Source organism: Theobroma cacao, chromosome 4 (assembly GCF_053813885.1).
Source record: "Theobroma cacao isolate CCN51 chromosome 4, ASM5381388v1, whole genome shotgun sequence".
Classification (NCBI taxonomy): Eukaryota; Viridiplantae; Streptophyta; class Magnoliopsida; order Malvales; family Malvaceae; genus Theobroma; species Theobroma cacao.
The window spans coordinates 34,616,493-34,642,750 of NC_142642.1; the positions used below are offsets into that span (position 1 = coordinate 34,616,493).

The 26,258-nt window shown below is 36.9% G+C and overlaps 4 protein-coding genes and 1 pseudogene across 4 annotated transcripts; 2 read left to right on the forward strand and 3 right to left on the reverse strand.

Moving 5' to 3' along the window:
• Window positions 1-8,548, forward strand: LOC18602606 (Sec23/Sec24 protein transport family protein). The gene is made up of 12 exons (XM_007034104.3): window positions 1-1,176; window positions 1,261-1,434; window positions 2,225-2,386; window positions 2,948-3,090; window positions 3,763-3,838; window positions 3,940-4,112; window positions 4,227-4,308; window positions 4,583-4,660; window positions 5,033-5,194; window positions 5,295-5,558; window positions 6,406-6,510; window positions 7,762-8,548. The coding sequence occupies exons 1-12, from the start codon at window positions 424-426 to the stop codon at window positions 7,906-7,908; spliced, it is 2,319 nt and encodes a 772-aa protein (XP_007034166.1). The 5' UTR covers window positions 1-423; the 3' UTR covers window positions 7,909-8,548.
• Window positions 8,549-9,447: 899 nt separating this feature from the next.
• Window positions 9,448-15,702, forward strand: PRD1 (putative recombination initiation defect 1). The gene is made up of 9 exons (XM_007034105.3): window positions 9,448-9,897; window positions 10,263-10,372; window positions 10,457-10,632; window positions 11,023-11,334; window positions 11,749-12,706; window positions 12,797-13,514; window positions 13,590-13,870; window positions 13,937-14,600; window positions 14,822-15,702. Exons 1-9 carry the CDS (start codon window positions 9,448-9,450, stop codon window positions 15,038-15,040), a joined length of 3,888 nt encoding a protein of 1,295 aa, XP_007034167.2. The 3' UTR covers window positions 15,041-15,702.
• Window positions 15,703-16,253: 551 nt separating this feature from the next.
• LOC18602608 (Pentatricopeptide repeat (PPR) superfamily protein) lies at window positions 16,254-18,472 on the reverse strand. Its single transcript, XM_007034106.3, has 2 exons — window positions 18,011-18,472; window positions 16,254-17,704 (listed from the first exon to the last, which is right to left on the reverse strand). The coding sequence occupies exons 1-2, from the start codon at window positions 18,377-18,379 to the stop codon at window positions 16,559-16,561; spliced, it is 1,515 nt and encodes a 504-aa protein (XP_007034168.2). The 5' UTR covers window positions 18,380-18,472; the 3' UTR covers window positions 16,254-16,558.
• Window positions 18,473-21,057: 2,585 nt separating this feature from the next.
• LOC108661528 (berberine bridge enzyme-like 18 pseudogene) lies at window positions 21,058-22,785 on the reverse strand (annotated as a pseudogene).
• A 1,546-nt stretch (window positions 22,786-24,331) lies between these two features.
• LOC18602609 (tetrahydroberberine oxidase-like) lies at window positions 24,332-26,091 on the reverse strand. Its single transcript, XM_007034107.3, has one exon. The coding sequence runs from the start codon at window positions 26,064-26,066 to the stop codon at window positions 24,459-24,461; it is 1,608 nt and encodes a 535-aa protein (XP_007034169.2). The 5' UTR covers window positions 26,067-26,091; the 3' UTR covers window positions 24,332-24,458.
• Window positions 26,092-26,258: the final 167 nt, after the last annotated feature.

A 26,258-nucleotide genomic window follows, 5' to 3' on the forward strand; every position in this document is an offset into this window, starting at 1 on the left:
CTTGAAGCACAAAGTGAGAGAGAGGTTTTTTGTGTTGGGTACTAAAATTAAACAACAGGAAGTCCAATGGCATCGGTACATGTGAATAGAAAGCGCATATAGCCTCCCGTTGTAGCAAATCTTTCATCGAGGGCCTCGGCCTCTTCCCCTTAAATACCCATATTTTAGCTCAAACCCTTTTCTCAATTTTCCTTTGGAAAAAAAAAAAAAAACCAACTCCTCCGTTCTCTTGTCTCTCGGTGACCCCTTTCGCTCCAGTTTCTCCTGGGGGTCGCCCAAAAATCAGAAAAAAAAAAACAAAAAAAGGGAAAAAAAACCCAGAATTCTCATTCAATTCCTAAATTACTAATCAAATCTATCCCAAAAAAAAAAAACAAAAACAAAAAAAAAACAAGTTTTAATTTTTTCAAATAAATTGCAAACATGTCGGAAATGGCGAACACGGATCCCGAAGGGGTAGACGCCGTACGGATGACGTGGAACGTTTGGCCACGCACCAAAGTCGAAGCCAGCAAGTGCGTGATTCCGTTGGCTGCTTCAATCGCTCCGATCCGCCCTAACCCGGACATCCCCACCCTCCCTTACGCTCCGCTACGATGCAAGACCTGTTCCGCCGCGCTTAACGCCTTCGCCCGCGTTGACTTCACGGCCAAGATCTGGATCTGCCCGTTCTGTTACCAGCGTAACCATTTTCCGCCTCACTACGCCATGATCTCCGAAACCAACCTCCCTTGCGAACTCTACCCGCAATATACCACCGTGCAATACACGCTCCAAGCGAATCCCGATCCACACAACCCTTCCGGTGCACCTCAATTGCCGCCGGTTTTTGTGTTCGTGTTGGACACGTGCATGATCGAGGAAGAGCTGGCGTTTGTTAAATCGGCGATGAATCAGGCGATTGGGTTGTTGCCGGAACACGCGCTTGTCGGGTTTGTTTCGTTTGGCACTCAGGCGCAGGTCCACGAATTGGGTTTCCAGGATATGTCGAAGGTCTATGTTTTCAGGGGTAGCAAGGAGATTTCCAAGGAGCAGGTTTTAGAGCAGTTGGGCCTCGGTGTTGCTGGGCGGCGGCCAACCCCTGGGTATCCAAAAGGCCTGCAAAATGGGTACACAAATACCGGCGTTAACCGGTTTTTATTGCCCGCGTCAGATTGCGAATACACGCTCAATTCGGTGCGTTTTGATTTATTTGTCGTGGGAATTCATTTGCTATATGTTTGAATTTTTCTATTAAGTCGTTGGTTGATTTGATTGTAGTTGTTGGATGAGTTGCAAACGGATCAATGGCCTGTACAACCAGGGCACAGGGCGTCCAGGTGCACTGGAGTGGCCTTGAGTGTTGCAGCAGGATTGCTTGGAGCTTGCTTGCCTGGTACTGGTGCTAGGATTGTTGCTTTGGTTGGTGGTCCATGTACTGAAGGACCGGGCACGGTATTGCCATTAAATTCTTTGTTTGGCTTTTGAATTCTTACCTATTCCACAATTATATGATACATACCAAATTTAAATAGCCAATAGTAAGGCATTTATCATTCGTGTTGTCATGTGAAGTATAGGTATGGATGTTGCATATGGATAATATGTCATGGCTGAGATGGATATGGTTTGTTACTATCAGTATGACCTTTATTTTTGCTGCAACCCTGAAAGTTCTATTCACTGTTACATCACTAATGTCCGTCCATTTTACTTTTCTCTGTGGTTACAACCTTTTTTTGAAAATATTATATTACATTATGCCCCATGTTTCTTTGGGGATGGTATTTGATAAGAATTGGAGGCAAATTAAACCGAAGCACATGAGAAACAATGACTGGAGCTCGTTTTAATAGGAAATGGGGCCATGTTTAGGTTTTTGTTTGATTAGCATTAAATGTCGGTGCATTTATGTTACTAGGAGAAACCCTATTTCATAAACATTATTCCTGATAAGTGCCTTCATTCTGTCTCCAGAGTTCTTGGCAAAATTTCATGTAATTTGTAGTGTGTCATAGAAGATGGACATTGTACTGCTAATTGCCTTAATCTTTACTGTTTGTTTGTGTGAGATGTGTGTCCTTGAATACTTTTTACTGGTAGGAATAATGCAAGTGCAACAATGATTTAACTGAGAAAATAGAGATTAAGTAAACAACTTTAATTTGAGAAATGCTTCTTGTTAAATTTGTATTGACATTCTTGGTTGTCATCAAGATGATAATTAATTATATGATTTTTGCAGATTGTATCGAAAGACTTGTCAGATCCTGTACGTTCCCATAAAGATCTTGACAAAGATGCTTCCCCATATTTTAAGAAAGCAGTCAAATTTTATGATAGTCTTGCGAAACAGCTGGTTAGCCAGGGTCATGTACTAGACCTTTTTGCATCTGCACTTGATCAGGTTTGTCTTGGCAACCTTTTAGGTTCTCTAATGATATTTAAACTCTTTTTGTTGTTCAGAAATCTGTTTCTATGACAGATCTTGGTTGGTTTGCTTCTATATGCTCAAGTGATAACTATAATGTGTCTGCTTTCATGTTCTGTCCGAACTAGTTAGAAGTTGTATCACTCTCTTAATAAGGACATTGATTTAATTGACAAATTTTTGGTTCTTTTATGGCTTCTAATTAGTCCCATGGATTAAACTAAAGCATTGATGACACTGCTGAAGCTGATTAGATATAAGGGCCGTAAATTATATTTGGAAAATTGAACAACCCAATATGTAATTCTTACTTTATAGACCATCTCTCTCTTTCTCACTTGCATATAAAATTCACTGTTTATTTGATTGGTGGCTTGTGTGTAGATGTTTTATGTTATAAACAACTGTGGATGCTAATGGTTATTCCATTAACCAGTGTTGTAAACATTTTATTTTAATGCTAATAATTTCAGACATTAATAATCTTCACAATGTAAACTGTACGTAATCATGTTATGGGTTTTCATGTGTTCTCAGGTTGGGGTTGCTGAAATGAAAGTTGCAGTTGAAAGAACAGGTGGCCTTGTTGTTCTAGCTGAAAGTTTTGGTCATTCTGTATTCAAAGACTCTTTCAAGCGTGTGTTTGAGGATGGGGAACAGTCTCTTGGCCTATGTTTTAAGTTAGTTCTTGTTACCATACCAATGTTTTTGTTCTTGTTCAACTTTTTAAGTTTACGTTTTTCTTCTCTTATCCTTGAGCGTTGATAAATAAGTATTTAGTTGCATCATTAATTGGTAAACTTTCATTTTTATTCCAGTTCTAGTTGTCCTTGTGTTATTTGCTTAAGTTCTGGATGCACCAACCACCCGGTTCACCTTTAACTTAGTTGGGATATCATTCTGCACTAGGTAGTGCTGCTGTTAGAGAAAGTAAATTTTTGACATAAAAGTTTGCTGCCCTTGCTTTACTGCTGAAAGCAGAGGACAAATTTATCAAATTGCACAAGCTGTATCTATGAAAATGATTAAACACTAGTATTTCTGTGTTGGCATTACTCTGTTGGTTTTATAGGTTTTTCTAAGTGTTGCAAATGTGAGTGCTTGTGTTATTGACAGTGGTGTAAGCATTACCATGTGGCATAAATGACTTCTCTCCATAACATGGGGTACCCATGAAATAATTTATTTGGTTTTGCTTTGGGTTAAGTTTTTGTGTCCACAACTCCACATGCATTATCTGTTACTTATGATTGGCTATGGCATAGTTTGGAGCACCCTGAAATATCAACTATTTTAGGCTGTAGTATCAATTTCAAACTCATTTTAAGCTCATTTTTTATCTTTCTTTCTAGTGGCATGCTCGAGATCAACTGTTCAAAAGACATCAAGATTCAGGGGGTCATTGGACCTTGCACATCTTTGGAGAAGGTTGGACTATTTAACAATTTAATAACACCTCTCACTCTAAACTGTACACTTAGTTAACTTGAATTTATGGGGGTTTAAGCTGATTACTGTGATTGTTGCAGAAAGGACCTAATGTTGCCGACACAGTCATTGGGGAGGGAAACACTACAGTGTGGAAAATGTGTGGCCTTGACAAGAGTACTTGCTTGACGGTTTTATTTGATCTTTCATCAACTGAGCGATCAAATGTTCCAGGAGCTGCAAATCCACAGCTCTATTTGCAGTTTCTGACAAGGTTTGTGACATGAACTAATCAAAAGGGTCCTCTTTATTACCTGGAAATAATGTTTGATTTGTTTCTTTACTTTGTTTTTTTGCTAATTTGATTGTGATGTTTATGTAATTGCAGTTATCAAAACCCTGAAGGTAAAACAATGCTTCGAGTTACAACTGTAACAAGAAGATGGGTAGACAGTGCTGTTAGTGCAGAGGTTAGTTTATATTTGATCATTTTTGTACTTTTGGTTGTTTGTAATTGTCGAAATAACAGCTAAGCTATCATTTTCATTTCTGGATCTCATCCCATTTTGTGTTTTGTGAAATGTCTCATTTGGTTGTATTTAAGAGGAGTTTTTTCCCCAACGTGGCAGGTTAGGTGATGTGTATAAATGTCACTGCCAAGTGTGTCTTGGTCTGGATCCTCTAATAGTCATATGATTGATTGTGTTTGTTGGAATTATTTATACGAACTTTGTACCGTTGCAGGAACTAGTACAAGGTTTTGATCAAGAGACTGCAGCTGTTGTAATGGCAAGAATAACTTCCCTGAAAATGGAGACAGAGGTAATTGAAAAAGTCTTCCATTCAATTGTCTACCATTTGTTGTATATCTTGTTTGGATGACACTACACTGTTAACCTATAATTTATTCAGCTAATACCTGCTGCTTAGGTCACTATGCTATTGCTTATCTAATAATTTCTACTCTCGTTCTCTATTCATATTACGCATAAGAACTCTTAATACTTTGCCTACTGGTTAGCAGTTCTCTCTCCTTGCTTTTCTCCTAGCTCAACCTTCCCCCCTTCTTATATTTTCTATCTATTAATTGCTGGCTCCTTGCCAATAGAATACCACGTTTTAACTCTTGCAAGTAATCACTTTTTTATTAATTGCTTAACCCCTCGCCTAATTATGGATTTTTGTTTCATTTAGGAGGGCTTTGATGCTACACGGTGGTTAGATCGGAATCTCATTCGACTTTGTTCCAAATTTGGTGACTATCGGAAGGATGATCCATCATCTTTTACATTAAATCCTTGTTTTTCATTGTTTCCTCAGTTTATGTTTAATCTGCGGCGGTCACAATTTGTACAGGTAACTGTTTCTTTTTTCTAATTTCCTGCTTTTTTAAAAATATTTAACTAATTGACCTATGTTCATACATGGCTTTTCTTTCTTTCCTTTTTTATGACAGGTTTTTAATAACAGTCCAGATGAAACTGCCTATTTCCGCATGTTATTAAACAGGGAAAATATTACAAATGCAGCTGTTATGATCCAACCATCATTAATATCATATTCATTCAATTCGCTGCCCCAACCAGCGTTATTGGATGTGGCTTCCATTTCAGCTGATCGTATTCTCTTGCTGGATTCATATTTTAGTATTGTTGTTTTCCATGGTATGACAATAGCACAGTGGCGGAACATGGGTTACCAGAATCAGCCTGAACACCAGGTATGTTCATTTTGTTCATAATATCTTAATCTAGAGTTTTGATGTAAAGATTTATTTAAAATGGTTATGTATTTGTAATGTGCGCAAGTGACTTGGATTAAGCATGCCCCATGGACGTTAATCATAATAATCTGCTACCTCTCTGATTCCTATAATTGAGTATGCTCTGGGGAAGGCTGGTGCATTGTTGTGCTTGTTGAAATGATTCCTGGCATCATATATTGGACCAGTTTATAGGATTAGTGAAGTGTTTTATGCATACTTTATAATGCTTCTGCATTTTTAAAAGCTAAATAATTGCTATTTTATGTTTATTTGGCAAAGCTTACTCTAATAAGCTATAGGAAGGGGATGCCAATAAGATATGTTGTTTACTAGGCTATTGGCTTTATTTAACCTTGTTTAATTGGTCTCCTTATTCTTCTAAAAGCCTGAGCGACTGGCTTAAGAACTTTCCATTGATCATATTTCTATTTGCTTTGGCTTTTTCCGATCTCATGTTTTGGCTTATAAGTTATAACCTAGTAGCTGGTTTTGAACTTTAACTTTCTTCTATGTGATGTGCCTCTTCTTCTTACTCACTTCTTTTATTCTGGAGACTGACAATCTGTCTTATTGAGGAACATGGCGCCTTTTTCCTAGGGTGAGATATATGGTAATGGCATGTTTGTTTTGCAACGTCCATTATATGTTGAGCTCCAAATTGCAGTATTTTCTTGGATTGTTGGGAATTTGCCCGTTCCTCAATGGAGTTTCTAATGCTGCTTAAATTCCAGTGTTTACTACCCCATTTCTATGTTCATACAGTTAATGATTCTGTTGTTTAAAGCTTGATTTTTTTCAATAGGCATTTGCACAGCTTTTGCAAGCACCCCAGGATGATGCCCTAGTGATTATTCGGGAACGCTTCCCTGTCCCGAGATTGGTTGTATGTGATCAGCATGGATCCCAGGTTAGTATATTTCATTAAGACCGAATTCTTTTACATATTTTTTTGGAGATATAAAAATGTGTCCTTGATTTACCTTTGAATTACATTTCATCAATTTTAAATAGTTGCTAGTATAATTTATTGCTTCAGTAAGTGAATTATTATTAAATTTTGCAACACAATTTATAAGAAAATTGAGTAGAGTTTTTAGATGTGTTTTGGATCAATTAGTATGAATAACATGCAAAATGAATAAGCAAATAAATAAAATGATACTAAACCTACCAAACAGTAATTTGTTAAATTCTGGAAATTACTGGAAAAGTAGAAAATTGTAGTATTATTTAATGATGAAACTAACCAATTGTTGTAGTTAAAATTGAGTAGTTATGTGGAATTGTGTCTCTCTGTCTGATATAAGATTAGGGTGCTTGTAGGTCTATGGCTGAGGCAATAGGCCACACCACCGAATGTGTGTTCAAAGTTGAATTCCCAGTCCTCCCAATTTAATTTTAAACCCAGGGTGCAGTTGCATCTAGTTTGTCTTTGCTGTGAACTCTTTGCACCAAATTCTCAAAAGCTTGATAAATGTTACCGAATGTTGCCAGTGCAGATTTGTTTTATTGCTACATCGATTTAGCTCGATAATTCAGCATCTCTGGTTCATAGTACATTCTGCGGATTTAGCTTTGATATCATTTACTTCCCACTGATATGATACCATCATTATATTCTTCTGTTAATCTAGTTTGATGTTCATCTCTACCTTTTTCTTTAGTCCGATATTACAGTTTTATATCAGCATATGATCATGTTAATATATCCTTATTTTATTGCTGTTTCATATTTATTGTGAAGTTTGAATAGGTTAGCAGTAGATTAGGTACCTTATGAACTGTTTGTTTTTTCTTTGGCCTATGGATTGTGTTTTCAAGTTTGAAATATCATTATGCAAATTTATTCTACATGATAATGATTTTGAAAGGCAAGGCTGGCTTGAGCTATCCCTGTCCTTCAGTTAGAATATTGCCTTTTTTGGTGTACTTAAGAGGCACTCGTGGAAAATCAAATCCACAATAAAGGAGGGGGTGCCATGCTTGTGGTTTTGCCACTTCTGGGTCCATGACTGGAGCTTCTGGTATTCGGTGACACAACACCCCCTCTCTCCAGCCCCCTTCTGTTACTTCCCAAAGCGGTTTTACTTTAGAGGCTTAAAGTGGTACTCTTGAATTGTTATTTTACCAAGGGGCTTATTTTTTATTCCTTTTGCAGGCACGATTTTTATTGGCAAAGTTGAACCCTTCAGCAACATACAATAATGCAAACGATATAGCTGCTGGATCAGATGTGATCTTTACAGATGATGTAAGCTTACAAGTCTTCTTTGAGCATCTTCAGAGGTTGGCTGTGCAATCTTGATTGTAGAAAATGGTTGAAAGACATGGGTTTTTGGTATGGGGAATTCCCTCAGTGTGAGTTCTGTATCCTGTCATACATCCTCAATTCCATTCGGTTATTTTCCTTTCTTTCCATCAATTTTATGAATGAGAGGTCGGACCCCACAATATTTGAGAAATAAGGATAGCACATATCATTCTTTGGGGGGTGCGGGGGGGTTGCCTGGGAGGTATTTTGCTTCCTTGAAAGAATAAGGGACGCAACAAGAGGTCAGTTGAGTTTTTACATTTATAGGGAAAGGAAGGTATGATGAGAATGTAAGTTGGAGGATCCCTGTTTCAGTAGCGGGGCCAGTTAGGAATATATTTGACAGAAAGTTCTCTTTTTTATTTCACTGAGGTCACAGGTCATGTGCTTGTGTACTGAATTTCAGGTCATATAGTCATTGGGGTTAAGACACTTAGGTTGAGAAGTTGATGAATATGGGTCATTTTGTTTTGTTTGTTTCAGCCCACACTTGAAAATTCAAAGTGTTCTAATTTATCCGACTTAGCTTTAATTTGTTTTTGTTAGTCATGTGATTCTAAATTTCCCCTCAAACTCTTGTTGGTTTGGTAAAGCCAGAAGCCGATGAAATCAAATCAGGACTTGTGTTTGATCATGTTTCTATTTAGGTTTATTTTAATTCATTTGCAATGTTCGTCGCTTTCTACATGGTGGTGGTAACAAACCAAATGACAAAGTGAATTAAGAAACAGGCATAATGTTGGTAATGTAGGTACTATATTAGTACTATTTATTTGTATTCTATGTATTTGAATTGAGAAACCCAGAAGAGAAAAGAAGGGAGAAAAAAAAAACCCAAGAAATAATATGAAAGAAAAGGAAGGAATCAAGGCTTACATCCATTGCAAACAAGTGTTCATATTTAGTCGCAATTAAATGCTGAAATTCAAGCACCAAGATGCCACCAAAATAGAATTGGTCAAGGAGCAGAGCTGCTGAACGAGGCATCCGTCGAGTAGAAGGAAAACGAAGAAACCGAAGAGAAAAAGCCAATGAAGAGTGAAACGCCGCAGCCCTGTTTTAGCTGCGATGAACGCAAGGACTTTTAGATGTGATTAATTCTTGAACGGTATGTGATCAGTAAGTTATTTACGTTTTCTTAACCAGATCCTTTATAATTATTAGCAGAATCATATTATTGAAAAACCATTCCCAAATTTAAATTACTCAATCATTTGTTCGCAATTTGCCTGACAAAATTTTCTTTCAGTTTTCTTAATTTTGAGTTCTTTTTGTAAATTTAAGATATAAAGAAAAAAGAAAATTGTTCTTTTTTTCGCATTGACGATCGAATGCGGGCATGGCATGGCTAGATTTATGCTAGCCCACAAACCCCAAAATAAGAGGAAAATAATAAAAAGAAAAAGGAGCAATAAAAAGAATTTTAGAATATATCTATATATATATATATATATATATATATATATATAAATATGAAAAAAATTCCCATTCCCGCTCAAATTCAAAATCAGCTGCTCTCTTCCTCCCTGCGCAATGATGTTGGAAGATTCACAAGAACCAGACGTCTCATTCTGTGTGGATCAAGAACCAGCGGTAATCCAATGTTCGCAAGGCCACAGAACCACGCTCTGTCTCCGGACCCAACAAGGCGGCTCAATCTGCCTCCTCTGCTTCTCCAACCTCATCTCCAACCCATGCGCTCCTACCCTCCACGTCTCCTACGCTCTCTCCCAACTCTCCCACGCTCTCTCCCAACCTCTTTTTCTCAACTCCCTCCTTTCCTTCCATCCTCACTTCCTTATCTCCCCTCTCCTCCACGCCCTCTCTTCCTTCGACGACGATCCCATCGCTCAACAACTCATCGATATAATCACCGCCCTTTGCGCGTCTGCTAATGCCTCTGTGACTGCCGATTTCGTCACGCAAGTGGCCGAACAACTATCTTCTGGCACGTTGGCGTGGAGCCGGAGGCAGCTTTATCTGGTAAGTGTACATTTTGATGGTTGTTTCCGTTGTCGCTCGGTTTGAATGATAAGGAAAATGAAGCCTAAGCAAGAATAGCTAGAAATTTACCTCTTTTTTGTGATTTAATGCGGTGATATACTTCTTAATTTTTGCTAGAAATGGAGCGTAAGATTTTGATAATGTTGAAATGAATGAGAACAATGCAAATTGAACTGGGGTATGAAGTTGTAGTAGGCTCTTTTAGGATGATTTTGGGTAGTATTTTGAGCCTAATCTTAATGCATGGTTGAGAAAATGAAAGGTAATATAGAATGTGAGGTGTAAAGGTTTTCCTGTAGGTAAACAACTGATTGATCACCGTGTCTGGTTATCTTAAATTCCAGCTTCACTGCTTAGGGGTTCTCTTGAACTGTCAAGCAGCTGAACCCTGTATGCACATCAGAGACAAAGTCGCTTTAGTATCCAATTTGGTGGCAGGTCTTCAATTGCCAAGGTAACAAACAAAGCAGACTGGATATAACAGTTTTATGTTTCTAATCTGGATAGTGGTTCTTTACATGGTTGTTTCGTACTACAGTGATGAAATCCGAGGGGAGATTCTTTTTGTTCTGTACCAGCTATCCCTTCATGCATATACATCTAAAGATTGTGTAGGAGCAGATGTTCTTCAGGCTTTTTGTCCTAGTCTGTTGCGTCTGTCAATGGAAGCCCTTCTGAAAACCCAAAGAGATGATGTACGATTGAATGGTGTAGGTTTGTAATCTACTTTAGTTTACTGATTCATTTAATTTTTTCAAAATTTCATGTCAAGAAAAACCGATATTTTTTGCACAAAGCTTAGCCCACAGGAAGCAACATGGAAGTATAAATTTTGTCACATTCCATGATAGGCAAGTCTTTTATGTAAATCTAGTTGACGTAATTCAATGATGATTGCCTCCAGTCTAGTTTATTGTTTCATTGTGCGTATCATGGTTTCCATTGAGGTCTTTATAAAAAATGTACTGGGTGTGTGCGTGAGCTCATGTACTGAGCACTCATACTGCCAAGTAAGGCCGTTTTCATCCAAGCAGCTGCACTTCATCATGGTCATCATCATAATATATCTTCTCAGACTAACAATTTGCAATCTTACTTTTGTAGCTTTTTTAATGCTCTTAGCACAAAATGGATTGTTTGGAAATGGACATGGTAATGAAATAAGCAGTATGAGGTCCGATGAAGCAGACAACTTCATTCAAACAACAGAAGATGGACTAGATGAACCCCCATTGAGTTTATTGTTTGCTGAGGCCATCAAAGGCCCCCTGCTTTCATCAGACAGCCAAGTGCAAATCAGCACACTGCTCCTCATTTTCCACTACCTGTCATGTGGGGATGCTTCTGCCAAACAGATTCAGATTTTGGTAGAAGAAAATATTGTGGATTATTTGTTTGAGATATTAAGATTATCAGGCAAGTTAACAAAATCTAAATAGGTGAAAGATATTCAACTTTCCTCAGAGTCAGAACAAAATGCTGCTTTCATAAGCTCCTCCATACAAATTAAGATCAGTAGTTTTAGTTTTTGAAGCTTCTTGTAACATTCTGTTTTAAATCACCTAAAAATTTCTATGATCTAATTCTGTTCAGGAAAATCATTATGACAGCAGTTTTTCATTTTCTTTTTTTTTTCAAACTCTAATATTATCTATTAACTTAGTTAATGAGTGCTCATCATGAAATTTTACATGCATTTATTATGTGTGGATGGTGCTTATGTTTGTACACAGACATACACATGTGCATGCATATTTATGTTCATATGTATGATAAGTATATCATGCTGAGAGTCTTTTGCAGTAACGAACTTCTATTCGTGTTGAACAGAATGTAAGGATCCAGTGGTCTACTCTTGTCTGAAGGTTCTAAATCTCTTTCCAAGTACTGAGCAGGCCTTCAGACAAAGGCTTGTTATTGGTTTTCCAACTCTGATTCCAGTGCTCCGTTTTGTGGCTGAAGTTCCTTTCCACCCTGCTCAAACTCACACACTAAAGCTCATACAGAACTGTGTCTCTGATTGCCCTGGAATAGCATCAACCTCTAACATTGAAGAATTAGCTCTTATTTTGTCAAGGATGCTTGAAAGGCATAGAGGTGGAGAAATTGGCATGAACCCAGAGACATTCCTATTGGTTTGTTCTATTTTTGTAGTTCTTTTGAGAATCCCATCTTCTCAAGGGGCTTCAAGTCTGGCAGCATTACTTCAGGAATCATTAAAACATGCTGTTTTAACTAGTCTTGAGAAAGATCCAGGTCAACTCTTGCATTCTTTATACCTTCTTAAAGAAGCATATTCATACACTAATGAAGAGTTCACTGCAAACAAGTCTAGCCACTTGGAACTGCGAAATTATACTGTGGACTTATGTACATCACATATATTACCTTGGTTTGCCATGGCTATTAATGAAATTGATGAGGACACTGTCCTGGGGGTATTAGAAACATTCCATTTTATACTGCTTCAGAATCCTGACACCGAAGCAACAGAACTTGCCAAAGTCCTATTTTCATCCTCTTGGTTCAGTTTCTCATTCGGGTGTCTAGGACTATTTCCCACCGAAAAGATGAAGTGGAGAGTATATCTAATGCTCAGTTCCCTTGTGGATATTCTTTTGGGAAATCAAGCCGGACAACCTGTTAGAAATGCTGCTTTATTTCTTCCATCTGATCCTATTGACTTGCTATTTCTACTTGGGCAGAAGAACTCCCATGATTTAGATTTGTCTTCTTGTCAAGCTGCAATTTTGCTGCTTCTACATGTCAGTTGCCTACATGATGACAGGTAAATGAGCAGCCTGGTTTCATCTCAGTGTTGGAGTACTAACATTTGTACTTTACCTACATTTCCTACTGTTCTCACTATCTTCCACAGGCTTGCAGGTGAGCGGTCGATTTTAGCTTCTCTGGAGCAATATATTCTTGTTAACAGTGGAGATATCTTCTCTGGGGGCATTGATTCATTGACAATGATGCAAGTGTTGAATCTTTATGGCCTATGTAGAGGTCTTGCAAAAGTGAACTACGAAGTCTCTCACAGCCCGGAAGCTGAGAGGATCTTGTTCCATATACTGACTGAAAGTGAATGGGATTTGCCTTCTGCAATGATTCACCCAGTGGCAGTGAGATGGTTGTTTCAGCAAGAGAAAATCTGCAAGCCATTATCTTACCAACTTCTAAAATTCTGCAGAAGAAATTGCTCAGATGGGAACCAAATTATCATCCATGGGGATAAAAGTCATATTATGGATGTACAAGTAATTGCAGAGTTGGTTGTGACAGGAGATAACTATGCTGCAAAACTATTGATGTGTTTATTGGTACAGCTTTCTGAGGAAGGAGCCCAAAAGCATGACATAGTAGCAGTAGTAAATCTTATAGCAACAGTCATTAACATCTTTCCAGCTGCCTCAGACCAACTATGCTTGCATGGCATAGGCAATGCAATCCTAACGGTAGTTTATTATAATTCAAGACATTCTTCTTCCTCAGAGTTTCTTGTGGCCATCTTACTTCTGATATGTAATATTTTAAGTTCAGTGCACCCTGAAAAACTTTCTGATGGCGAATCTTGGCTTGCATTGTCTACAAAGGTACCGTGTCAAAAGTTTTCTTGTATATGAGTACTCCCAGTTTCAGGAAATTAATGGGTCTTTTACTCTTTGTAGTTGATAGACAGCTTAATTCCTGCAGTTAAAAAGCATGGCTGGAATCAGGAAGGTTTGCTGTTAGTGGGCATTCTCTCCTTGATTTTGCATCATTCTTCCAACAAAGTACTCATTGAAGCTTCAAAAAGCATAATTTGTAATGCTTCCTTGATCTCTACAATCAACAGCACAGTCCAGGCTGTCTCTGGGAGGGGGCCTGCTCTAATCGAGTATGATGAAGGAACAAGCTCTGGGGAAAATCTAATATTTTTGCTTTTGTTATACTACTTCTCTTTAAGATGGTAAGCACCTTCTTATAATGATCCTGTATAAATCCATGCTGTGAAAACTAACTTCTTTGTTGTCAGCTTACGTGCTGTTCTACCAGAGGTTCTGGACTGGCAAACTTTCCTCAATTCACCAAATATGATGCAGCCTCTTTCTACAATCAACATTCACTGGCACGATTTGTGCAGGCTGATGCATTTCGGGTCTCCAATGGTCAAGCTTGTTGCTTCATCTTGCCTGCTAGAGCTTTTTTCCGGAATATCATATCAGAAAAAAAGGAAACATGAGGAGTTACAATGCTTCATGGGTCAACTAATGTCCATAATGACTGTCTTAGAAGGTCTGGTATTTTATGATGACATTAGGGTGGCAATGAACTGTTGCCTCTGCTTATCAATAATTTTAGGGTGGGAAGAGCTGGACATGCAGGAATCAGGAATTGCGAGAAGTAATTGGTACAGGCTAATTGTGGAGGAAATGGTAATGACTATGGCAGTTCCATGCTTAGCATCAACATCATTCATTAATTATCACAAGCCAGCCGTTCATGTAACTGTTGCATTGCTAAAACTTCAGAAGGTTCCGGGGTGGATGAGAACTGTGTTTGATGACCTTTCCATATCTTGTATAATTGATAACCTTAAAATGGACGTCAGCCCTGAGATGGTGCTTTTATTTCGAGCTCTCCTGAATTCTGGATTCTTGAAGGCAGAGCACATAGCCAGTCTTAATCATGCGCTCCAGGTAACACTAATTATATATAGTTTCTGTTCTCCTTTCTTTTGATCATCACAACTGTTGGTGTCACTCTATACTAGAATAAAAATGAAACAAAACGATGTTTTTTGGGGAAGTAAAAAGAACATTAATTGTTACACTGTCCAATACCAGGTTTTATGTATATTGCTTTGGCTGGTCAAGACCCGACAACCTGATACTATGTTTACGTTCTTTTCATGTTGCAGGCATGCAGAAAACGTATGTACAACAACACTGAAGAACATCTCATGGACAAGCATGTTCAGAAGATTGTCTCCTCATCAGATGATTTGGGAGAAGTTTGTGAGTATCTCATTCACTTGATGATGTCTCAGTCATCTTCAGACGCCAATTCTGGGAACAAAAGACTGTTTGAAGAAATAGAAATGTTTTTCAGCACTTCAACAGTAGAAGGTAATAGCTGAGCTTTAACAAAGTCAACAGTCTTCCTTGGATGTAAATATTTTTTGGGCCTCTTATCTGAGGTACTAATAGCTAACATAGCTGAGTGCTTTTGAAGGATAAGCACCCTAGAGAAATACCAAAAGGAAATATAAAAGTAGTATTGTCTTCAACATTGGTGTGTATAATGTAGGAAAATCAAAGTTCTGCTTATATTTACAAGTTACTAGTTCACTACACTTCAACAACTGAAATAGCTTAGAAATCAAATTGGGTGGATCTTTGCGCTAATAACTCTTTTCCAGTCCATCAACCGCCTACTGCAACTCTGAATGTCATTACCTTGGCTTGCTTGCCAATGAACTGCAGTTGGACTTGAACTTGATACTCAAGAGTAGGAAACAATTTATCATGGGAAGAATAATGAGTCTATGGCTTGAGGTGGTTTGTTCTGGTGAAGTAGCCTCACCAGTGCACTCAACTCTGCAAGATTACCAGGATCTACACAATTGGCATCTCACCTCTGCATATTACAGGCACATTATGCCTAATCCTTGTATTTACCCCTTATGACAGTGTCCACGGGATATAAAGAAAAACATCATTTTGTTTCTCCTTTTAAATGTAATTGTGCAGAACTAATGTTTCCTAATACAATGGCTTGTATCTTAGAATGTTGCTACATTTGTTAAGGTCAATGTCACTATAATGCCAATGCCTATGCTATGCTACTGCTACAACTGTTCAGCAAATCCACTAATGGAATTTAAGCATCACTGTTCCTAACAGCAATGTGCTGTGGAGATTAATACTGATGTCACATGCTTGCAGGCCCTCAAGTTTACATTTAACTGGTTTTAGACAGAAACAATGAGAAAAAAGCAATTTACATGAATCTAGAGCATACAATCCGTGTGCAGACTGTGGATTAGTAGTGTTCCCTACACTTGTAACAATAACAGCTGTCAGGGGATGTCAATTGAGTAATATGAAACTGGAACAAGGATTACTACCTGCCTGGCTAAAGCAAGAGCTAACTTATTTGAAATTTATACGACAAGATTCAAAGAAAACATAGAAGCACTTAGAAAAAGTAACTAAAGCACACCTGAAATACCAGTAAGGACAGCTTAAGCATGATATGGATGATGAATTAATGAGAGAGATAGAGACTATGCCGACAAGCACGGAGATTAATATCCGCTTATGGAAACTATTTTTTCTACATAAACGATGTGAACAAGGGCATTGAATCATATCTGTTCATTATGAAGGCAGCAGGTTTGCTTTTACATAAGATACAGATGGCAACAGTAGTTATGTAGAAACAAATAGAGGCTATCCCATGAAGAATACTCCTCAGATTAGGTTTCCTTGATGTTTCTAGTCATAGTCCACAATTCTGGTCAGTAATGAGAAGATTTATCGGTTTTCATTATAGAAAGTGTGATGCTTCCATCGAGGTATAACAACTATTGACAATTTGGAAATCTGTATGCACTTTAGGTTAGTTTACCCAGACTTTGACAGACTGTCTTGCGCTATGGCTGCTTTGCTTTGTGTTTAATTACTAAATCAATAAGGTGGTGATAGGTCCATCTTTTCTCTTTCCTGGCTTTAGGTTCAAGGGAGGTATATATCTCCTCACAATCTCTAAGAAAATGCCCCTTTCCAAATGCAATGAGAACCAGAGGATCAGTGTTCATTTCTACAGTTCTGTAAAGAAGGCCCATTTTTCTCCAAGTCTCTAAAGCTTCAGCCCCATCAAATCCAATCTCGATAGCATCCGATAAAATTCCAATAGTGATTATATCAGGTCTTACTTGATGGCTTGGTAATTGAGAAAGTAAAATTCTCAAGCGCTTGAAATCTTTCATCTTCATATAAGCTAGCAAGATAATATTTGAGATTGTTACATTCCATGAAGCTTTTGCTTCACACATCTCCAGGATAACAGAATCCATCCCTTTTCGGCTCAAAAGACAGGCATGAGAAAGGAGGCGCAAACACCAAACAAGATCATTTCTACCAGTTCTTGAAGAAAGGTCAATACCCAAATCATCTAATCTTGAAAACATGTAGTTCTTGATATAAACACTGGCTAATATTCTAATTGTATCCTCCTTTAAAGTCATCGAATTCACAACCTTTCTATAAACCTTCTCCATCTTATCTAGAATCCCAAAGTTTGCATAAGCCTCAAGCATTGCAACCAAAGAAGAAGACTGCAAATTCATCTGTTTTGAGAGAAGGATTTGATAAACTTGTTCCATTCTTTGGAGCAAGCCACCACGTGAAAACTCACGGATAAGCAAGTTATAGGTAAAATGGTCAGGTCGGCACCTGTCCAATTCCATCGTCTTCAAGCATGTACCAATTTCATCATACATTTTATATTTTCCATATGCTTCAATTAGCCCATCATACGTGTCCGTTTCCGGTGCCAAACCAATTTCTTTCATCTCATTGAGGAAAGACAAAGCATCATCAAACTTTCCATTCCTGGCATAAGCATGAATAATTGAATTGTAAACCTCCAAAGAAGGTTTAAGACCATATCCCCCCATTTCTCGTAGTGCCTGGACTGCTTGTCCCACCCTTCCCTCTTCACCTAACAATCCTATAATCTTTTCATAGTTCAATTCATTGATTCTTGATTTCTCTATATTCTTCCACATATGAAAAACCTGCCCACAAATGCATAAGTATTAAAATTTCAAAGGGCTCATTCAATGATGAAAAAAGATCATGGAGCTTGGAAACTGAAAACATCCCATGTTCTGCAGTCTTCACTGTATTTTCCCACCCATTTTCAAAACCCAAGCCTTTTCCATCTCATTTCTCAGAGGCCAATCAAAGTGAAATTTCATTTAGTTCAAAGAAAGCATCATAATAAATTACTACATCCTTAAAACCTAACGGCCAAATTTAGTAAAAACCTGAACTTTAAGGATTACATAATTAGAAAACAGAGAAAGAGCAAAGAAAGGCACCTGGAGAATTTCATTGGATCTGGAGGCACGTCTGAGAAACCTAATGACAACCCAAAAGATGTCCTTGGTCCAATCTCCGTCATCTCGAAGCATTTGCAAAGGGCAAGAGTCGTCCTTCTCCAGCCTCTCAAGTAAGGCCTTGAGCCGCCGGTGGTGATGATAGGTCTCAACGAGAAGCGCGGTATGGTTTTTGCAAGAAGAGCCATCCGGCCCTGGCGGTGATGGGCGGATAGAGGATAGACAACAATGCCTGGTTGCTTTTGGGAATTGGGTTCCGCAGAAAATCTTCATCTTCTTCTTGTTATCGTAGGTGGACTGCCATCTCAATGTAATTTTGCAGCGTAAATTCAGGGTTAGTGCATTCTCCATCTCTAAAATCCGAAGTTATACTGAACTCTTTTAATTTTCTTGCTCCAAACCTCCATGTTTCCAACGCTCAGATAAATAGATAAACCTTTTAAGTACTTCATTTGTACTCGCCATGAATGTTCAAAGGGTGTTTTTTGCGGTTTTTTCAATGATTCTTATCCTAGCGTAATTTTTTTTTTCTTAGTAACTTAGCCTTTTAAGTGCTATTAAGGCTGATAATTAAAGAGGGAAACATACTTATAATTTTGTCAATATTCATTTAACTAAGTTAAACACTATATGGCTTTCTCATGACTCTGTTACAAAATGATCGCCAAAAGAAGTAAATTTGTCAATATAATTTTTCAAAAAAAAAATTAACTTAGGTAATGGGGTTATTGCTTAGTCAGAATATTTAATTAGTAGTTAAAATTTAAGAATTTTAAGATTTTTTTTATGAAGTTTCAGTTTGAATCTTGAAACGAGAATAATAAAATTTATATGACGAGAGAGAGTTATTGTCTATCGTATAAATCGTAATTCAATATTAAATGTACAAACAAAGTAGTGTTAGTGTTTAATTAGAGGGTTATTACTATTACAAAATTAAATGATCAAAGTACCACTTGATCTCTATACTCAAGTATTTTTGTTAATTTAATCCCTTTACTTAAAAACTGATTAATTTAGTTTCTCAATTTTAGAAATTTGTACAATTTAATTAGTCCCTTTCTAATGCAATCCAATTTAATTGTTATTGTTGCTAACGTAGAGTTGACATATTAGACAATATTTACATGACGATGACATGTCAGATGAGATTGACATGGTGATGACGTGTCAAACAAAAAATACCACATAAATTTTTTTTTTCTCTTTTATGCAAAACTATGTCGTTTTATTATTACTATTTAAAACACATTTATTTTTTTTTCATTTTTTCTTCTTTCCATCTTGCTTTACCCTTCCTTTCTCTACTCAAGGCCTGTCTCCAAACCTAGATTTCGATCGTTGGTTGAGGACGTCAACTATTGATTGTCAATCACCGATCTCTGATAATAAAAAAATTGAATAAAAAATATAAAAAAAGTTATTTTTTTCCTTCTTTCCTTTAATCGGGATAGTTTTTTTTAAATTTATCTTGATTTTCCTAAATCTAAAGTCATAAACTATCGAAAAGAGAACGAAAAAAATAAGTTTTTTTGGTATTTTTTATTCGACGATTAGAATCTAGGTTTGGGGGCCAGCCTTGAGTAGAGAAGCGAAGGGTAGAGATACGATAGAGTTAGAGAGACAAGGAAAGAAGGAAAAATGAGAAAAAGAATAAATATATTTAAAACAATAACAACAAAACGACATAATTTTACTTAAAGAAGAAAAGAAAAAAAGAAAAGAATTCACATAATATTTTTTAGTTTGACACGTTATTATTACGAAAATTAAATGCGTTACGATAAGGAATTAAATTGCATAAGTTTTTAAAATTAGGAAACTAAATTAGTTAATTTTTTAATAAAAAGGCTAAATTAAAGAAAACGATTGGATATAGGAACCAATACTAAATTAGTTAATTTTTTAATAAAGAGGCTAAATTAACGAAAACGATTGGATATAAGAACCAATTGGGTACTTTGACCAATAATGATTAGGGGTTATGAATAGTTGTTGATGCTGAATTTGGTAGATTTTGAGGCTCTGTGTTTATGTTTTGGTGTGAAGTCGCATGGAAGTGTGTCATTGGCTATGTGCTGAACTTATGCAGCCGACATGTTTGTCGAAACGGGGAGGAGAATCACGTGTAGAAGTCATTGTGATTTGAGCTGCAAGTGGGATTGAGTGAAGGCCAGTCTCCAAGTAGTCTTTGTTTTTATTGGGATGAAGTCCAAGTAGGACCTAAGAATAGAGTTTGTAATGCAAAGTGAAGTCGGTTGCCAATTAACACATGGCTAAAGACTTCCTTTGGTACTCTGGACTCTTTTTCGAAACAACAAAATCCCATATTTTTCAAAAAAAAAAAAAGAATTATGTAACAATAGGGACAATTGCAAGAGGGGAAGGGATATGCATGAAAGAGTTGTAAAGGTTGTTCGAAGGTAGAGATTTGACTACATGAAGGAATGTACTAACTAGGCTTTGCCTTACTTTGTAAAAATTAGGCTTCTTACCATTAATGAAGTCTTTGGCTTAAAAAAAAAAAAGTGGGGATGAGGGGGGTGATAAGGTAAGACTGGAGAGGGAAGCTCTGAATAGAGTAAACGTTCATTTCTTGAAAGGGTCTTTCAATTAGCAGGAGAGGCTGGTACTTTAAATGGTAGAGATGTTACATGATTCAATGAGAAGGTGACAGTACACAATAAAGTTCAAGATACCATGCATCAAACGATGTCACATGAGAAGAACCCAATTCTCGAAGAAGTGTTAAGAAATAATGTTTCTTAAACATCCCGCTTTGAGCTAATCAAACCAAAAATCTCTTAATCATCTCAATTATTTGCTTTTAACTTTAGAATCTTGCCATGTATCTTACAATAATTAAGCCCTTACCAGTTATATAATTATTGCACGTGAATAAACATTAAACCAAAAATATAAAAATTAGTCCTTAAAATACAAAGTAATAGTAAAACTGTATGATTACAAAATTATGCATCTGCAAATGGTACATAATTTATTAATTAGGCTTTTCGCGGCAAAAAAAGTAAGAAAAAAACTCACACAGCTTTTATTTATTTAACATAATTTTCCATCCAAATCACTTTTTTAACAAATTTTTATTGTCAAGGTTACTTTCAAGGCATCTTTTCTTTAATCAAGAGAAAAGAGGAGGGATGCTTTGTTCATGCTTGAAAAAATTCTTTGGGTCAATCATTGTCTTCACATGTACCAACCTATCAAAGTTCTTCTTGAAATACTTATGACCCCAAATACTTGCTTGCTCAAAACTTGTGTTACCTTTGTTATTAAGTCCGATGTCGAGATCTCTATAGTTAACATAAGCTTCTCGTGGATGTTTTGAAACAAATGAGCTCATGTAACCATAAAAATTTCTAATCCAACTCAAGTACTTTTGAGATTTTATGTTGTCTTTTTCTTTCCAACCCACATTATATATGATCTTGTACAAGTTGCCAGCTCTATGTGGGAATGGAGTTGCGGTCTCTGGAATCTCATCCATTTTTCCTCCATAAGCAACAAAACTGATACCGACAAATTCTGCGTCTACATCATAAAGTTTTGACCATATTCCTGTAAATGAAGTTTCAGGAATAGGTTCCTTCACATAGTCAGATTTCATTTTGAATGAAGGACCAACAAGAGTAGTCTTGTAGCTCCTGTCAAGTAATATATCCATGGTTCCATTTTGAATTTGGCGAAAGTAGAGAATAGATTCAATCCAACTCATTTCAGTACAATCTTCCTTCCTTAGTCCAAGCTCAGGAAATCTCTCTTGCATCAATGGAATGAGCTCATCAACCTCACCAAGATACAAGGAATGAAAGGAAGCTAGAATTGTCCTTTGCCCATCTTGACTAGAGTTCACCTTTCTAAAGGAAATACTAGAGAATATGTCATGAGGAAGCTTGGGTGCAACATATTGCCAGAGATGAACAAGTTTGGTTGCATTCTGTTCCAAGGTCTTGCTCACTGTGAATACTGTAACAGTTGCTGGAACATGAACCAACTTTACTTTCCACGCGAGGACAATTCCAAAGCTACCTCCTCCACCTCCTCGAATTGCCCAAAACAAATCTTCTCCCATGGATTTTCTATTGAGAATTCTCCCATTAGTATCGACAAATTGAGCATCAATTATATTATCAACAGCTAGACCGTATTTCCGAAATAATAAACCATAACCTCCGCCGCTGAAGTACCCCCCAACTCCCACAGTGTGGCAAACACCAGCAGGGAAGGTAAGAGTTCTACTTCTTTCAGCAATTCCATAATATAGTTCCCCGAGAGTAGCACCAGATTGAACCCATGCCACTTTATTTTCTACATCAACATCGATTGCTCGAAAATTAACCAAATCAATGATGACAAATGGAACTTCGGAAGTATAAGAAAGACCTTCATAATCATGACCACCACTTCGAATCCTAATTTGAAGCTCGTGTTTTCTTGAACAATATATTGTAATTTGAATGTGGGAAGCATGCAATGGTGCCACTATGACTAAAGGTTTAGGAGTATCTGGTTCAGAGAATCTAAGATTTCGAATAGAAGACTCCAAAATAGAAGAATATGATGAATTATATGGTGTATAAATGACTTTAGAAATGGAAGAGGAGTCCTCAGAATGAAAAGAAGAAAGGCAATGAAGGAATTTGTTGTGGCTTTGAGCTAAAGTTGCCCATGACGATGATAAGAGAACAAGGAAAAGAATAGGAAACATTGAAAAGTAACAAGAGTTCATATCTGAAGTTGGTTTTGTGCGTATCACTTCGTTTGGAGTGCCTTCATTTATAGTAGTACAGGAATCAATGCTTGCATACTTGGAATTTTCCTATTGTTTAAAGACTATCGAGCATATTGAAATTAAGCCTTACCGTTGTTTGAAAGTTTGAACATTAAGGGTGAAGCCAATCAGCAAAGCAAAGGTCAAGAAGTCGTTTTCCATACAGAAAAAAAGAAAATATTCTTTCCCTGAACAGTGTTGTTACATTTATTTCAAATTAATTAGTCAACATTATCATTTTGCACGTAATTACAAGGAGAGAATATGAGTGGGAGTGAGCTTGCTTTAGTTGACTATTCTTACAAGAAGAAATATTCAAGCAATGTTAAGTCTCTTTCAAATATTCTAGCTACCGGTGTCAATTTCTTAATGGACATATAGTTGTTTCTTCTTTACAATATCATCCAGATAAGATTAAACGTTTACAAGTTTAGCAAGAAATTAAATGGATGCACCTGGTCCTAGCTAACAAGAATACAATTTGTTTAAGCAAGGAATTTAAAGCCTAGTTGTTTACTATGAACAAGACACATTTGAACGCAAGATGTAGAAAATTCTCTTGTGCTGCCTATCGAGCTCTATTTGCTTGTCAAACAAGTAGCCACGTGATGCAAAGTGCTTGGATTTTGAAAACATAGAAACGACTGATCTAAGCGCTTGGCTTTCCGGAGAAACTCAAGTACATTAATTAAGCCACTTCACTTAAATTTTTTGACTAATAGTTCTAGTACAGTGTAGGAAGGAATATTATTAGTGATAATAATATATATTTTTTCAAAAAAGGATTCACAAAAAAATGATGTGTAGAAATAATTAATGACCCCTTAAACGAGGTTTAATAACACACATTGATTAACCGCGTTGTTTGTGTTTCGCTAGCTCTTAAACTTTATTTTTTAATTTATACTGCGCTAATTAAGGATGTAACTATATTTATTTTAATGGAATAAGCACATTGTTTGTATATGTTTACAAATATAGTCTGACTTTGTCTTCCAAGAAAAATAAAGAAAAGCATAGGATGCTATAATTCGAGCAAAGAACTATCTGCTAACATGTGATAATCATTTGATTGGATTCTTTCATGAATTTTGTTTTGTCCTCCCTTTCGATTGAGAGAGTCGAAGGTGGGTGGAAGCAACGGATCAGAAGGGTTGACATGATTAATTTTACTACTTTTACTGGGTGATTGCTGAAGCAAAACCATCAGCCATCATATATAATTTAACTGAAATTCCATAAGAATTTCAGGACCCTACTGCGGGTCCACCGTCTATGTAAAAGTGTCTTAAATATCCTAACTTTATTGGGTTTAACTTCAGAATCTTGACACATATCCTGGAGTTAAGCCCACACCAATCATATAAAACTTTAGATAAAAGTACAAAAAATGGTTCATAAAATACAAAGTAATAATAAAGTTGTATAATTGCAAAATTATGCATCTACTAATGGTATATAAATTATAATTTATGGTTACGTCATGTATTCAAATCATCGTGACAAACAAATAGTAATAAAAAAACTCACTGAACTTTCTTTTATTTAATATAATCTTCCATCCAAATCACTTTCTTAACAAAGTTTTATTGTCTAACAGAGTTTTATTGTCAAGATACTCGATCAACATGCTTTTGCTAATCAAGAGAAAAGAGGAGGGATGCTTTGTTCATGCTTGAAGTAATTTTTGGGATCAATCATTGTCTTCACATATACCAACCTGTCAAAGTTTTTCTTGAAATATTTACGACCCCAAATACTTGCTTGCGCAAAACTTGTGTTGCCTTTGTTGTTAACTCCGATGTCAAGATCTCTATAATTAACATAAGCTTCTCGTGGAGATTTTGAAACAAATGAGCTCATGTAGCTATAAAAATCTCTAATCCAACTTAGGTACTTTTGGGATTTTACGTTGTCTTCTTCGTTCCAACCCACGCTATATATGATCTTGTATAAGTTGCCAGCTCTATGTGGGAATGGAGTTGCAGTCTCTGGAATCTCATCCATTTTTCCTCCATAAGCAACAAAACCGATACCAGCAGATTCTGCTTCTACCTCATAAAGTTTTGACAATATTCCTGTGAATGCAATTTCAGGAATAGGTTCCTTCACATAATCAGATTTTGCTTTGAATGAAGGACTAACAAGAGTAGTCTTGTAACTCCTGTCAAGTAAAATATCCACAGTTCCATTTTGAATTTGGCCAAAGTAGATAACAGATTCAATCCAACTCATTTCAGTACAATCTTCCTTTCTTAATCCAAGCTCAGGAAATCTCTCTTGCATCAATGGTATGAGCTCATCAACCCCACCAAGATAAAAGGAACTAAAGACAGCTAGAGTTGTCCTTTTCCCATCTTGACTAGAGTTCACCTTTGTTAGGACAACATTAGAGAACATGTCATGAGGAAGCTTGGGTGCAACATATTGCCAGCGATGAACAAGTTTGATCGCATTTTGCTCCAAGGTCTTGTTGATTGCGAATACCGTTACAGTTTCTGGGACGTGAACCAACTTTACTTTCCATGCGAGGACAATTCCAAAGCTACCTCCTCCACCTCCTCTAATTGCCCAAAACAAATCTTCTCCCATGGATTTTCTGTTGAGAATTCTCCCATTAACATCGATAAATTGAGCATCAATTATATTATCAACAGCAAGACCATATTTTCGAAATAATAAACCATAAGCCCCGCCGCTGAAGTGCCCCCCAACTCCCACAGTGTGACAATTACCAGCAGGGAAAGCAAGAGTTTTACTTTTTTCAGCAATTCCATAATATAGTTCCCCAAGAGTTGCACCAGATTGAACCCATGCCACTTTACTTTCTATGTCAACATCGACTGCTCGAAGATTAACTAAATCAACGATAACAAATGGAACTTTGGAGACATAAGAAAGACCTTCAAAATCATGACCACCACTTCGAGTTCTAATTTGAAGCTCATGTTTCCTTGAACAATATATTGTAGTTTGAATATGGGAAGCATGCAATGGTGTCACAATGACTAAAGGTTTAGGGGTAGTTGGCTCAGAGAATCTAAGATTTTGAATAGAGGACTCTAAAATGGAGGAATATGATGAATTATTTCGCGTATAAATAACTTTGGAAATGGAAGAAGAGTCATCGGAATGAAGAGAGGAAAGGCAATGAAGGAAATTCTCATGGCTTTGAGCTGAAGTTGTCCATGACAAGGATAAGAGAACAAGAACAAGAATCGAAAACATTGTAATGTAAGGAGGTTTCATTTATGAAGTTTGTTTTGTGTGTATATGAGTTCTTAAGAGTGCCTTTACTTATAGTAGTACAGGGAGCAGTGCTTGCATACATGGAAAATTTCCTAGTGTTTGAAGACTATCGAGCATATTTAAATTAAGTTGCCGGTTGTTTGAAAGTTTGAACATTGGGTTAGCCAATAAGCAAAAGTCAAGAAGTCGTTG